Source organism: Equus przewalskii, chromosome 5 (genome assembly GCF_037783145.1).
Source record: "Equus przewalskii isolate Varuska chromosome 5, EquPr2, whole genome shotgun sequence".
Taxonomy (NCBI): domain Eukaryota; kingdom Metazoa; phylum Chordata; class Mammalia; order Perissodactyla; family Equidae; genus Equus; species Equus przewalskii.
The window spans coordinates 31,347,633-31,362,687 of record NC_091835.1 but is presented as its reverse complement, the minus strand read 5'-3'; the positions used below and the strand labels follow the sequence as shown (position 1 = coordinate 31,362,687).

Here is a 15,055-nt window from a genome sequence, read left to right as displayed (position 1 = left end):
TTAGCCCTGAGCTAACTACTGCCAATCCTCCTCTTTTTGCTGAGGAAGACTGGCCCTGAGCTAACATCCATGCCCATCCTCCTCTACTTTATATGTGGGATGCCTACCACACCATGGCCTGCCAAGTGGTGCCATGTCTGCACCCGGGATCCAAACCGGCAAACCCCGGGCCGCCGAAGTGGAACGTGCGCACTTAACTGCTGAGCCACTGGGACGGCCCCTAGGCAAAGTTTTTTAACTGGAGTTAAAGTTTTAAACTAATTCAATTGGTTTTAAAATGCAAAGTTAAATAATTTTTAAAGGTACTTTGAATTTATTATTTTTAAAACTGAACATTATTTATATTGACCAAATCCTACATATTTAATATTTTGAATGAACATAGTCCCTAAGATTAGAGGAAGACAGTTCTCTACTATGCAAAGGCTAAATCAGCTTGGGGGTAAGCAGAAGTTTGGATACTAATATCTGTTCTGCACCTCTTCTTCTGGCAGCATCTTTCTCCGACCATCCTTCACAGGAAATCCACTCCCAAAGTCTTTTGAAGAGATATCAGCTCCATACTCGACAATAACATCTTCTTCAATGCTGCTCACCAGCCGCCAGAATTCCTTTTCTACTAGTTCTGTGGGAACCATCTAAACAGGGAAAACAAAGATTACAGATTACTAACTCACTGTAACCCTAGCCCACTGTAACATAATACACAGGTCAAGTGAACAGAAACCCATGACAAAATAGAAAATCTTCTCATTTCCAAGAACTGAAAAGACTGGGGTCCTGGCTTTTTCCACTGAGGATATTCAGAAAAACATAATGAACTTGAACTGCCTTTTTCTGCAAGCTACTTCCAAACTAAGAAAGATAAAGATGACCCAGGACCTCAAGGAGGAAAATGGAAATGCAAAAATCAGGGCTGAATTTTAACGGTTTTGGCAAATTTTTCTGATAGTGATTTTAAAAAGTCTAAGATCTGCTAGGAAAAGAAGCAAATCTCATATTACAAAAAACTAAACAAAAGCAGTAACTGCTAATACTTCATGCTTTTCTATAAAGGATTGGGCAAATAAACAATTCAAAAATCAAAGCAGATTTCTCAACACGAGCATGCACGCTGCCACATTAGAGAGTGAAAGAAATAGAAACAGATGCCAGGCCCCTAATATTTGGATATGATATTCTATCATCTTTTTCATTACTGTCCTTGTTTTCTACAAAAGAATGAAAGTAAAAAGCAAACCAAAAGCTTTGGACTCAGATAAATCTTCATACCTCCCCAAAGTGATCTAAAAGATAGATACTCACATGGACTGGCATATTGAAATAATCGGACTTAAAATTATCTGCCATCTCTCCAAAGCTCTGAAGTGTATACTCTCGTACAGCTTGTTCAAACCCAAAGGCTTCTCGAGGTTTATTACATTCCTGGGAAGAAAAAATATCTAAGATCAACTCACGGAAATGAAATGAATAAAGTATTAAGCTCTCAGGTACTACCTTCTTCGATCATTTCCCTAGGTAAAGCAAACCAATCAACCCTACACAGTGAAACAAGTATTAATTACTTCAATATGGAATCAGGAAATAATATCTTAGAACCTCAACTGCATTTTCACAGCCTTCCAGTAGGAAGGTAGTTATGAGACAGCTTTAGACTTTGGAGTTGGCATTAAGCTCTAGCACCAAGACAAACATCTGGAGGACTACTAACTTGAAATCAAGCCCAGGGATGCCTACCATTCTCAGTATTATCAGTGGATTTAGCTATGGAGAAAATAAATGTTCATGGCAGAAGAAAAGGTAATGGATAAAGAGATATCCACTGGATTGCTAGGATATCTAGCTAGAAGAATGGTTTTTTCACAGTATCAATCACCATGACCAATATCTTAACACAAATACTCGGTGTAGAACTGCTTCTGAATCACCTAACCTTGAGAATGATAGTATTTATTGAATTATTATAATAATTCAAAGGCCATAAAAAACCTTTGAATACATCTAGATACACCCAACCAACTCCTTCCCTTCAATGTCCTATCACAACATTTTGTCAAAATATGTAGAGTATGCATTTCATGATAATGACATTATGATCTTTCAATAAGAATAATTTAGTATGTCAACTATACTTCAATTAAAAACAATAATTTAGTACAACCAAGTCAAAATTTAAATAAACTAATAGATGCCATCAGTTTACTTGGTAGCATGAAAACTGAATGCATAAATCCTAAGTTCTAGCTCTTCATGTCTGATTTTTACTTTTTTTTAAATTAGAAAAGAAAAAACAAATAACCAACAGCTTTTCTTCATTCTTATTGTTTTCCAGGAATACGAATATTGTGAGGAAAAGTCCCATTCATCCGCATCAATAAACAGAAGTATTTAACCAACAGTCAGAAAAAGAACTTTTGAAAGGCAAGCTGAGTCAACACAATTGCTACATTTCCATACAATATCACTCTTAAAAAATTCTGGAGATTTTAAACATTGAAGAACAGAGAGTAGAAGCAGCTTTAGGGAATGTGATTACTCTATGTCTGTATGTGTGCATTATTGTTCTTAGTTAAAAAAGGATCCGTTAAGGTTAGGCCTGTACCTCCGCAACACATTTAGGACACCTCCAGTCTCCTTTGGGCACATCAGGCAGGGGGGGAATTAAACAAAATGTATGATAGCTGTCATCACATCCATCACACAAAAGTAATTTATCTTCGTTATTTCCCCGACCACAAAACATACAAACATAGAGATCAACCTGTGAAAAACAAACAAAATGAAAGTATATTTTCTATAATTAACAACATTAAATTTTTACCAGGAACTCCTTAATTGAAACAAACAAAATAATGTACATTAAAAAGTAAGCATAACTTAAACCCTGAATATTTATTTTAAATAATTGTATTTAAACAGCTTTTCATAAAACTTCCTACATTTCCTCAGAGTTTCTACAGGCAAGTTAATAAAAGCACATCAAGTTATTAGAATAAAGACAGACTACAAATCTAGGGAACCTGAAAGTTAACTTATATAAATAAAATATACCATGTCATCCTTCCTACACAGAAACACTCTTCGGTAAAGAATGCATACTGAGGACTGTCTATAATACAGCTCAAGGATTGACAAATTTATATTCATTCTTTCACTTAGTTACTCACAAGATTTATGCCTTAGGGGAACACTTCACATATATGGGACAAAACAAGGTTAACATTACATAAACCAAAGCTGCAACTTTAGATTCACCATCAAATCTTCTAACCAAATGAGCTAAATAAATGGCATACCAAGGTATAGTAAAATAAAAAGTGCAAAACTAAAATAAAAATAAATCCTTTCCCTCCTGACACATCTCAGAACACTTACAAAGTTAACAGAGAGAGTTCCTTTCCGTTGTCTCATTTGCATGTTAAATACGTCTGACCTGCTGGTAACTTTTCGTCTTCGGGAGACCTCATCTTGAAATAAAAATAGTTAAATAATAATAGTAAAAACTAATGTTGAGAACTTACTATGGACCAGACACTATTTAAATATTTTAAGTTAGTTAAAATCTCACAACACCATGAGGTAGATACACTATTATACCCATTGAACATAAAGAATCTGAAGTATAGTGAAGTTAGATAACCTGCCCAAACACACCGCCCGTCAGTGGCAGTTTTGGGATTCTAATCTAGATAGACAAGCACTAGAGAGTTTAACTACTAATTCTATACTGTCTGTATATAGTACTTATCAGGGACTAAGTTGAGACTAGTTTTAAGATCACTGCCAGCCAACACAATAATTACAAGGATGAAAAAGATAATCAGTACTTAATTCTTAAAAGGGTAATAATAAATATTATAATGTATTTAGTAAGTCCTTTCACACTGAATGTTTTGAGAGTGACGGAACAGTATTATCTGATCCTCCAAAGTTCAGTCCACAACCTGAACTATGACTTAATTATTCATATCATAAAACACATAACTAATATGACATGACTATAGCATTTCACTAAATTCTTATACAGTAAAAACATATCCAACACAATCTTTGTTAAATTGAGTTTTAAAACCAACATGTACATAAAGAGAATAATGGAACTTGACCTTTGCATTAGCAATTTTCCTCACAAAATGTTTCAAACATGTTAAGTTCAGAGTACTAGGCTTTCCTCAAACACACTTTATTTAAATGAAGTGTCACATCAAGGCAATTATAAAAAAATATCAGAATTATATTTAGAATTTAAGTCATAAGCTCTCCCCAGTATATTTTGATACTAAAGATCAGAGAATTCTCTATTTCTTTTTGAATTTAAAAGTTGTAAGCTTTTGTGGCCGGCCCTGTGGCCAAGTGGTTAAAGTTACACACGCTCCACTTCGGTGGCCCAGGTTCATGGGTTTGGATCCCAGGGGCAGACCTACTCCACTCATCAGCCAAGCTGTGGAGGCATCCCACATACAAAATAGAGGAAGACTGGCACACATGTTAGCTCAGGGTGAATCTTCCTCACAAAAAAAAAGTTGTAAGCTTTAGATCACCAGGTGAGAACCATTAATTTTGCCAATCTCTCATAAGCTAGTCTTTAGAAACAACAATTAATTTCTGTGTCACATATTAGATACGGAGGAGGAAAATTTCTCTCTTCCAAAATATTATAAAAATTCAACAGAATATGGCTCCTCGCACATTAAATTTAAGATTATCTGCCCAGAAAAAGACGATTTGTCTAAGAACCATGTTGCAAGTTTACAATTCTTAAGAAAATCCAAAGGGAGATTTCAATTCAATTATCATTTGAATCTTATGAAAACCATACCATTGTAACTTGTTTCTTTTCATGATCAAATAACAGATTTTACCTTCTTTTTCTTTTGCTCCCATCGCCAGACCCACAACTTTAGGCCCAGCCCCAAAAATTCGAAGTTTCTTCAGTTCTGTGTTTCTATTTACTTCTCCAGATTCTGACTGGAAAAAACAAACAAAATTCATTTAGTCTAATTATTCTGATTCATACATCTATTTTCTTACCCAAAAAAAGTTTCAAGATCCTCTTCAAAATGAGGAAAAAATTATTTGATTTCTTCTCTCTAAATCCACTCACTGCCTCATTACAACAGTTGAATGGTCAAAAAAGCACTAGGCAACATCCAGATTGCTTTCCACAAAAAAAAATCTCTTTTTCAGAAAAGCATAGCTGTCATTAGGTTCTGTATAGAGACAGACACTACTGGAATAACTTGTATAATACTGGTCATAACTCAATAGAAATCTCCACTTCTAACTTTCTAGTGGACACCCATCTTTGATTAGAGGGCAATATGCCCATCCTAGGAGATGAATGATTGTCCTAAGCCAATCGTGTCAATGCCATTTCTCTTTGTCGGTGATGATTTAGTGAGGAGTGGACTGTTATCCTGGTCTAGCCAATAAGACATAAGGAAAAGGTCTGCCAGAAGCATCTGGGAAATATTTTCTGATAAAAGAGAAAGCTTCTCAAAGAGCCTGAAAAGAGTCTGAGCCCTTGATGACAATGTGAGGTTGCTGTACCAATCCTAGAACTACCTATCTCTGAAAACCTTATGTGAAAAACATGTCCTTATGTGAAAATTGTGTTGTAAATGTTTAAGCTACTGTCGTTTGGCATTCTAGTATACTTGAAGATGAGAGCATCCTGACAGCACTGCTACATCTTGAATTTAGATGGACCTAATATCTGAAAGTAGACTAAGTAAACAACCAAAATTTATTTAAAATATACTTAGTCGATAAGAATAAAAATAAACCAGGATAAAATATAGACTACTTTATAAGCCTATGGCTACATAACAACTGAGCTATGCAGGCAGCCTGGACTAATAAAAGGCCATATGAGAACCAAACCAACCAAAACAGCAGTTCAAAATTTATCTTTAATCTTTAGTAGATTGATTTGGTTATACTAGTCAACGTCTAAAATCAGTCCAATGATAAACATAACACTACACATTCTTTACCACTGTTAAATCAAAGTACATAATAATAAAAGCTGATATATATTGAGTACATAGTAGGTGATAAATCAAAGTATTTTAAACAATTAATCCTTACAACAACCTTTTCAGAAAGGCAATAAAGTTCCAAAAAGTAGAAATAATAAAACAACATTCTCTGATCTTATTGGAATAAAACTAGAAATAAAATGAAAAATCAAAAGGCCCTTCCTCCTAGAAATTTGTTAACTCTCCACTAAAAAATGATCATATAAAAACTATGTATTAAAATCTCTGGAACAAATTATAGAAATAAATTAAATACCCAATTCAAAATGCTAGCAAAAAAACTACAATACAAACCAAAAGTACTCTGTGATGCTGTATTAGAAGTGGAATTATCAGTACAAACTGAAAACATAAAGTCCTAATTTTTTTTAAATTTATTTCCCAGCCCTGACCACTAAAACTAGAAGGGCCTACAAGCAATGCTATCCCAGTAGGAACAAGCATACCTTGTGCTCAGATCTTGCTTTCTAAATATCATTTCCCACTAAAATGAACCCGGATTCCTTGGAGAAATGGCTGTTTCTGGGTCTAAGGCAGGACAAGAAGATGACTAGCCTTTTAGTACTAGAAAGTATGTGCTCAAAAACTGATGGAGACATGTGAAAACAACACATGAACCAGCTTGAAGGGGCTCCCATTAGCCAAATTTGGAACAATCTGATTATCAAAAAGGAATACATTATAAGACATTGTAACAGAAAAAAACATGATCTACAGTGATACTAAAAGCAAGGGGAAGGTGTCAGTCATGATTCCACAGGTATATACATTCACCAAAATCCATCAACTATACACTTAAGATATACACATTTTACTGTATGAAAAATATATTTCAAGAAAAAGTGTGGAGTAAGAGTTCTTCTTTAAAGAAAGATGCTAATTAATAAATGTAGAAGGAATGACAGGATTAGAAAATCATTCAGTTCGCAACCACCAACATAATAACTAATTCAGGCAAGGATCATCAATGAATGTTAAAACTACTGGGTAAAACATAACTGGAAAATGGGTAATTCATACTGTCTCACAGTTTACTCTGATTACTTTTATTACAAAGAGAACAAGTACTTTATAATGGAGAAATCTGGCTCAAACTTAAGTGTCACCAATAATGAGACATATTGGCAGTATCAGCTTCATTCTAATGTATAAATGTGTTAAGGGTTTGATAATTTTTGATATAGACAAACTGCAATCCCAGCTTTCAAGGAACTCACTCTAGTAAGGTTGCAGATGAAAACACTACTACAACAGAGTACAGCAAGTGACGTGATAGGACAGGGGAGGAGGATAATTTTCATAACTTCTATTTTTTGTTTGAGAGACTGTTAGAAGGCTATGCTTGTCACTATCACCAAGATAGAACATATTAAAGCAAAAACAGATTTAGAAAAGGTGGTAGAGGCCGGCCCGGTGGCGCAGCGGTTAAGTGCGCGCATTCTGCTTCGGCAGTCCCGGGTTCGCCACATTGGATCCCAGGTGCGGACACGGCAGTGTTCAGCAAGCCGTGCTGTGGCAGGCGTCACACATATAAAGTAGAGAAAGATGGGCATGGATGTTAGCTCAGGGCCAGTCTTCCTCAGCAAAAAGAGGAGGATTGGCAGCAGTTAGTTCAGGGCTAATCTTACTCACAAAAAAAAAAAGAGACTAGTCTTCAAGTGTTTCAGGTCTTGAAACAGAATCATCACTATATACCCAAAGATGATCAGAACTTCTGAGATCAGCCACAGTAATAAAAATCACTTAATGACGAAACCAGAGTTTACTAACTTATGATGGAGCTATCACTTTCCAATGAATTTCCATGAAATTCACATTCCCTATCCAAAACACCTACCTTTCTGCTATCAAAATATCTAAGAAACTACATTACTAATCAGGAGATTATTTAGTGGGCATAAACTCAGAACAAGGAAAGCAGACATGGCTGAGAGAGAGATATCCCCTGACCTCTAGAAAAGCCAGATGAAGTACCACTAGCCTGCCTCTCCACTGACAGGACTCCTCACAACCCCAGATCCAGTGTCTCTTGTTAGTCGTGGACTACCTTCCTTCGATTTCTACTTTCAATGTGAACTATTTCCATTCTTATAACACGTTGTTTCTTCAGATAAGTTAAAGTCAATGATTAGGATCCAGTTAAGTTGCTATTTCAGTTCACCCATATGTTAATTTAAATGGACCACATCTCAGAGTTCTAAAGATACCTCAATGTCCCAGGCTACAGACTTGTCTTTACCAAAAACCTTAAAAAATACAACTTTGAGAACCACAAAGAAATAGGAATAGGAAAAGGGGGTGGCAGGCAGACAAAAAAAAATTAGGGCATTTTTCTTTTGGTGCATTCACTAGGCTTTGAAATTATTTTAGGTTACACGAACACTACAGAAGTGACACTGGAATGGTTCAGACACTAAGAAATTTATACTCTGGTTTTTAAAGGAATGATGAGAGAAAAATAAAACTACTCTTTCCTACTCCTCTCACTTCTGCTAACCGTGAAAATAAAATGTACCAGCATTTATCAGCATGTCTATGAAACTGGCCCTACAGTATCCAGAGTCATCCTCTGATTTGTCATCCTTGTCAAAAACTTTTCAGAGTTAACAAAGAGCTTTCTAAATCAAATCAGACTGAATTTAGTAATTTCTTGCCCATCCATCTTAAAGGTAAATGAAAGCTATGTCTCTTCAAGTTTTAAACAACAGTATGTGAACGACCTTCCATAACCAGATAACTGTTCTGCACAGTCAGTGCACTTCAAACTCCTGGTGAAAAATGGCCCGTGGAAATTGATACCTGAGACTTGACACGTCTTGTTCTCTTTGGCAAAATGTTCATTCTTGTGCCCGCCTCTGGGGAAGTTTGGACGTCAGTGCCAAGAACCTCAGGCTCCACTTTTTCTTTAAGATCTAAATTAGGCATTTGTACACCCTAAAGAATCAGAGCACAGAGAGAGAGCAGATTCACTGATAAGAAATCAGATTTGAGAATCAAGGGGAAAATAACAAATTTCCAATAAATCCCTAAAACTACATGAAACCAGTTGACAACTCTCCACCAAACTGACGCATAGATTCAAGACAATCCCTATCAAAATCCTGGCAAGGTTTTGCTATAGAAACTGAGAAGCTGATCCTAAACTTTATGTGGAAATGCAAATTGTTTGGAAATTTTGAAGGAAAAAAAAGACCACCACTGGAGGACTTAGATCCAAACTTACTGTATCGAACCTTACTATGAAGCCGCAGCACTCAAGGCAGCACAGTACTGATGCCAGGGTAAATACACAGATCAAGAACAAGAGAGACCAGAAACAAACCCACAGATTTACAGTCAGCTAACTTTCAGTAAAGATGCCAAGGTAAAACAAGGTGAAAAGGGTAGTCTTTTAAACAAATGGTGGTGGAATAACTGGATATTCATATACCCTTCCCCTCCCCCAAAAAATGAACTTATACCTTTACCTCACACTACTCATACTATACACAAAAAATAACTCAAAATGAATCACAGACCTAAAAATAAAAGCTAAAACTATAAAACTTCTTGATGAAAACAAAGAAAATCTTTGTGGGCCTTAGGTTAGGGAATGATTTCTTAGATATGACGACAGCAGCACAATCCACAAAAGGTGGGAAAAATTGAGAAATTACTCTTCAAACAGATACCATTATAAAAATAAAAAGATAAAGCACAGACTAGGAGAAAATATCCATAAAATCATGTATCTGATAAGGGACTTCTATCCAGAATATATGGCAAACTCTTAAAACAAGTATAAGATGACAACCCAATAAAAAAAGATCTGAACGGACACTTCATCAAGGAAGATAGACACATGACTAATATGCACATGAAAAGATACACAACACCATCAGTCATTAGAGAAATGAAAATTAAAACTACAATGAGATCCCACTACATACCACTAGAATAGCTATAAGCGAAAGAACTGGTAACACCAAGGGTTGGTAAAGACGTGCAGAAACTGGAAGCCTCTATATTACTGGTGGGGATGTAAAATGATTCAGCCACTTTGGAAAACAGCTTGGCAGTTTCTTAAAAAGTTAAACATAAACTTACCATATAACCCAGCAATTCCACTCCTAGGTATCTACCCAAGAGAACTGAAAACATATGTCCACACAAAGACTTTTAAATGAATATTCATAGCATTATTCATAATAGCCATAAACTGGTCCAACCGTCCATCAACTGGTTAAACAGATAAACAAATGTGGTATATCCACATAATGGAATATTCAGCCATAAAAAAAGGAATGAAGTACTAATACATGCTAAAACATGGATGAACATTGAAAACATTATGCTAAGTGAAAGAAGCCAGATATAAAATCATATTGTATATGTCTGTCTATGCGAAAGTTCTAGAAAAGGCAAAACTATAATGCCAGAAAGCAGATCATGAGTTGTCTGGGTTTGGGGATAGGAGCAGGAACCAACTACAAATGAACACAAAGGAACTTTTTGGGCTGACGGAAGTGTTCTAAAACTGGACTATGGTGATTGTAGCATAAGTGCACAATTTATTAAGGTTTATTGATTATGTACCTACAATGGGTGAATTATACGGTATGTGAATTATACCTCAATAAAGCTGTTAAAAAAATACATGAAACAAAGAGGAGGAATTTTTCAAAAAGCTTAAGTCGGGGCCAGCCCCATGGCCGAGTAGTTAAGTTCGCGTGCTCCACTTCGGTGACCCAGGATTTCCACTGGTTTGGATCCTGGGCACGGGCATCGCATTGCTCATCAAGCCATGCTGAGGCGGCATCCCACACGCCACAACTAGAAGGACCCACAGCTAAAAATATGAAACTATGTACCGGGGGACTTTGGGGAGAAAAAGCAAATAAATAAAATCTTTAAAAAAGAAAAAAGCTTAAGTCACAAGGATTCATTTCAAATAAATAAGGAAACATCCTTCATTCTCATTAGCTTTTATCTTACAAACCACCAAAACAGCTGTGATTTTTAAACTACACCTTGCTCTCCCAACTTTTGGCACCTAGAGAAATCTTTTTCAACTTGCTATGCATAGCCAACTACTAACTTGTTATGTTGAATATAGCCTAAAGTTTATACTTGGCAGACTGGATTTATCTACTCCTAAGAAAAATGATGCAGCTCACCATAAGGCTGACACCAGACTGGAAAAGCTCATATGGGTAGAGAATTCTTTCATAGTGTGACTTCAGAAGAGACCCAGTTCCTTTTCCTGGCAGATATCCCAGGCGGCTACCCACTTTAGACCATTTCTTCTCTTTGGTGACCATTTCAAAACCTCCTTTGCTGGCAACAATCTGAAAAAAAAAAACGTAAAAATTATTTAGGGACAGAAGGTAGATTCATGTATTCTAATTCTACATCTTGTCTGCTAAATACAAAAACTATTCTGGGCCTAGATTTCAAATTTCCTTTCAACAAGTATCTGACAAAACTGAAACTTGTCAACATTTAAAGTATGGAATAGAGACGACGATTTTTGGAAGTTTTCAACTTTATTATTTAATTAATGCTTTTGTGCCTACCTTCAATGAACCAAGCATTCAAAAAAATTAACGAATTTATACTTTCAACAGTATGCTCCTGGAGAAAACTAAACACATATACATACTCTATAGCCACAAGGAACTCAAAATATAAACTAAGAGTTAAAAACAGATAAAAAATAGACATAAGAATAAGCATAAGTTACATATAGTACAGAATAAACATACATCTTGAAATTAGAAAACGTAACAAATAACCTATAGAATTTAACAAAAATGTCAAGCAAGCAATGAATTCATAGGATATTTTGAAAACGGCTATAATTTTTCAAAAGGAGAAAAGTTTTATATGGAATATTATGAAGGAATGATGGGGAAAGATCAGATTACAGTAGATTTACTAGAATGCAGCACAGACTTTAGTAAGCTTAGGAAGCAATGAGATAAATTAGCTAATCTGGCTGAACACCCACAAGAAACTAGGCATTGTAGAGACTATTCATGCATCAAGGCCCCCTACCTTCCAGAAGATAATACTGTACATCTCTCACACTTTACAATATACGCAGTTTTCAAGTTTCACCAATGACAAAATAAAGAGGACTATGACAGTTATTTGAACACAAGAAAATTTTCCGCTTTGATTATACACTACTCTATTTTACTATATCAAAAAAGTTAAGAGAAAATTAAACAGAAAAATTAAACATTACCATGTGATCCAGCAACTCTACCCCTAGGTATATAACCAAAAGAACTGAACAGGGATACCTGCATACCAATGTTCACTGCAGCGTTACTCACAATAGCCAAAAGGTGAAAAACACCCAAATGTCCAACAAGAGATCAATGGATAAACAAAATGTGGTATATACACACAACGGAATATTATTCAGCCTTAAAAAGGAATGAAATACTGATACAAGCGACAACATGGATTAACCTTGAAAACATTATGCTAAGTGAAAATAAACCAAACACAAAAGGATGAATACTGTATAATTCCACTCATATGAGATACCTAGAATAAGCAAATTCATAAAGAAAGAAAATACAACAGAGGTGTTACCAGGAGCAAAAGGCAGAGTGGAAGTTCTAGAAACGGATAGCAGTGATGGTTGTACAACATGCTGAATGTACTTAATGCCATTAAATGTACACTTAAAAATGGTAAATTTTACGTTATGTATAATTTACCACAATTTTCTTTAAAAAGGCTAAGAGCATGGATTCTGGAGCCAGAGTACCAGAGCTCAAATTCCAGCTCTGCTACTTAAGAGTTGTATGACCTAAAGTAATTATGTTAAATAATTTGCATCTCAGATTCCTCATTATTATCAAAACAGCAATGGTAACAGTACCTATACCTCATTATAAGGCTGTTGTGAAGACAAATGAAATAAATGTGGAAAAGCACCAGGACAAAGTAAGCACAATATCAGTGTTAGCTGTACTATAAATGTCTGTGTGTGGGCAAGTGGGCGGCACAGTGGGGGAGGGGTGTATATGCTATAAATAAGTGAAGGAAATGTTTTCAACTCTTGTGCTCTAGGATGCTATTACAGACAAAGATGAACCTACAATCAAAGCAAAATTTTCCTCTAGAAAATATCTGAAAACTTGGTAGAAACACATAAGCTCATGTGAACAAGGGTTGCACACATCTATAATTCTTCAGTTTCTCTTATCACACCCTCAGAGAACCTCCTTCTGTTAATAAGAACTAACCAGGGGAAAATTATAAAAAGAAAAAATTTGTTTTTCAAATTTTGTAGTATAGAAGAGGACACAATGAGAGTGGTTTAGATAGAGGGCTGTCTGGAAGCAAATGATGAATTAGAACACCTTTCATTCCAATCTTTCCAGTGCTTCTATACCGTCGGCTACAGTTCTAGGTGCTTGAGTTACATCTGTGAATAAAACAAAGATCCTTGCCCTCATGGAGCCCACATTCTAGTGGGAGAAGACAGGCAACAAACATAATACGTAAATTTTGAAGTGATAAATCCTGTGAAAGAAATTAAAAGGGTAGTTAATAGGCCTCACAAGTAGCAGAATGAGGGTAAACTGAAGTATTAAAACAGTCACAAAAACCCTCCTTATAAAAAGGTGAAATCTGAGTACACATAAATAAGGTGAAGCAGTTACCCAAGCAGATATATGAGGAATAGGCAGAACAAAGGCCCCAAGTAGAAGCATGCCTAGAGTGTTTGAAGAAAAATAAGGAAGTCAACGTGGCTGAAGCAATTGGGAATGAATAGTAAAGGAGGTCAGAAAGGAAACAGAAGCCCTCTCAGTAATCTTTACCATCCAATACAATTATCACTATTACATAATAATCTGCTTTGTATTCAAAGCACTTTACGCTAAACTTCCATTAGCCATTACATATCTGCATGGTTTCAGTCACACCTTCCTATCCAGTTCTGACAACGACTGGCACACAGCTGTGAAAATGACAGCCAGCACAGTAAGGGTATGGCCAAGAAATAAAACAAAACTATCTCACAAAGAAATCAAAACCATGATTTTGGGTCCATGTATACAATACTCCACAATCTAACTGGGCCTAATACTATAAATACACACAAATCTTACACTTGTTTTTCTTCAGCTGACAGATTCAAGGATTATCATGGATAATTTCAAAACATAAACCATTTATTCCAAACATGTGCCATGCAATATATCACAGCACTGCCACCAGGAAAATATCACTTATGAACCATCCCCTACAAAAAGATACCTGGCATGTACTTAAATTGAACACAATGAAGACAAGCACTTAACCAAAGTGCGACCAAAGAGTAATGTCAATCAAGGCCAAAATTTCAAACCAATGAAAAACTAAGTCTGGCCAGCAAGAGACAATTTTAACAGACATAAAGTAGTCGCAGTCTTCTACTTAAAAGGTCACTCTCCAAACTCCACTAAGAGGACAGTAAAGGAACAAAAAGGCATACTCCCCAGAGGACAAATAGACCAAGACATAGCAGACGTCTGAGTGATAATTCAGTAAGCAAAAAACAAACAAGCACCTGCAATAGAAGAAAGCCAAGAAGAAACTTTTGCAACATAGACCCTGGAAAGGCTTAAGAAATGGAAGCACCAGTACCTTTAAAACTAGAGATGGCAACAAAGAGAGAACAGGATTGGCTGAAAACCTGTATAAAAGCAATTAGACCTCCTTCAGTCAGCATAGCCAGGCAACTATCCCTCCAACCCCAGGAGGCTGCAAATTCAGTCTAAGGAGAGTTTGAAAAGAAGAGACTCTAACGTAAGAAAGAAATAGGTAAGTAAACTAGAGGATCACTCTAACAGTCTAATCAGCCTAACAGTCTCACATCTGGCTTACTAGTCTAACATCCAACTACTAAGAGTTCAAAAAGAGAGAAAAGATAAGTGGAAGAAATTGTCAAAGAATTAACAAAGGCATACCTCAGAGATATTGCGGGTTCAGTTCCAGACCACTGCCATTAAAGTTAATATCGCAATAAA

The 15,055-nt window shown here is 35.9% G+C and overlaps 1 protein-coding gene across 4 annotated transcripts in view; it reads right to left on the bottom strand.

The window, feature by feature from the left end:
• KDM5A (lysine demethylase 5A) overlaps positions 1-15,055 on the bottom strand; it is a 117,324-nt gene that overhangs the window by 93,784 nt on the left and 8,485 nt on the right. For 3 of the 4 annotated variants that reach the window (XM_070620431.1, XM_070620428.1, XM_070620432.1), the window contains exons 4-10: positions 11,198-11,368; positions 8,841-8,975; positions 4,863-4,968; positions 3,376-3,467; positions 2,603-2,761; positions 1,306-1,425; positions 480-638 (exon numbers count right to left, since the gene is read on the bottom strand). In XM_070620431.1, the coding sequence (XP_070476532.1) occupies positions 480-638; positions 1,306-1,425; positions 2,603-2,761; positions 3,376-3,467; positions 4,863-4,968; positions 8,841-8,975; positions 11,198-11,368 (942 nt within the window). The remainder of the gene's footprint in view (positions 1-479; positions 639-1,305; positions 1,426-2,602; positions 2,762-3,375; positions 3,468-4,862; positions 4,969-8,840; positions 8,976-11,197; positions 11,369-15,055) is intronic. The other variant, XM_070620429.1, reaches the window with a different exon arrangement.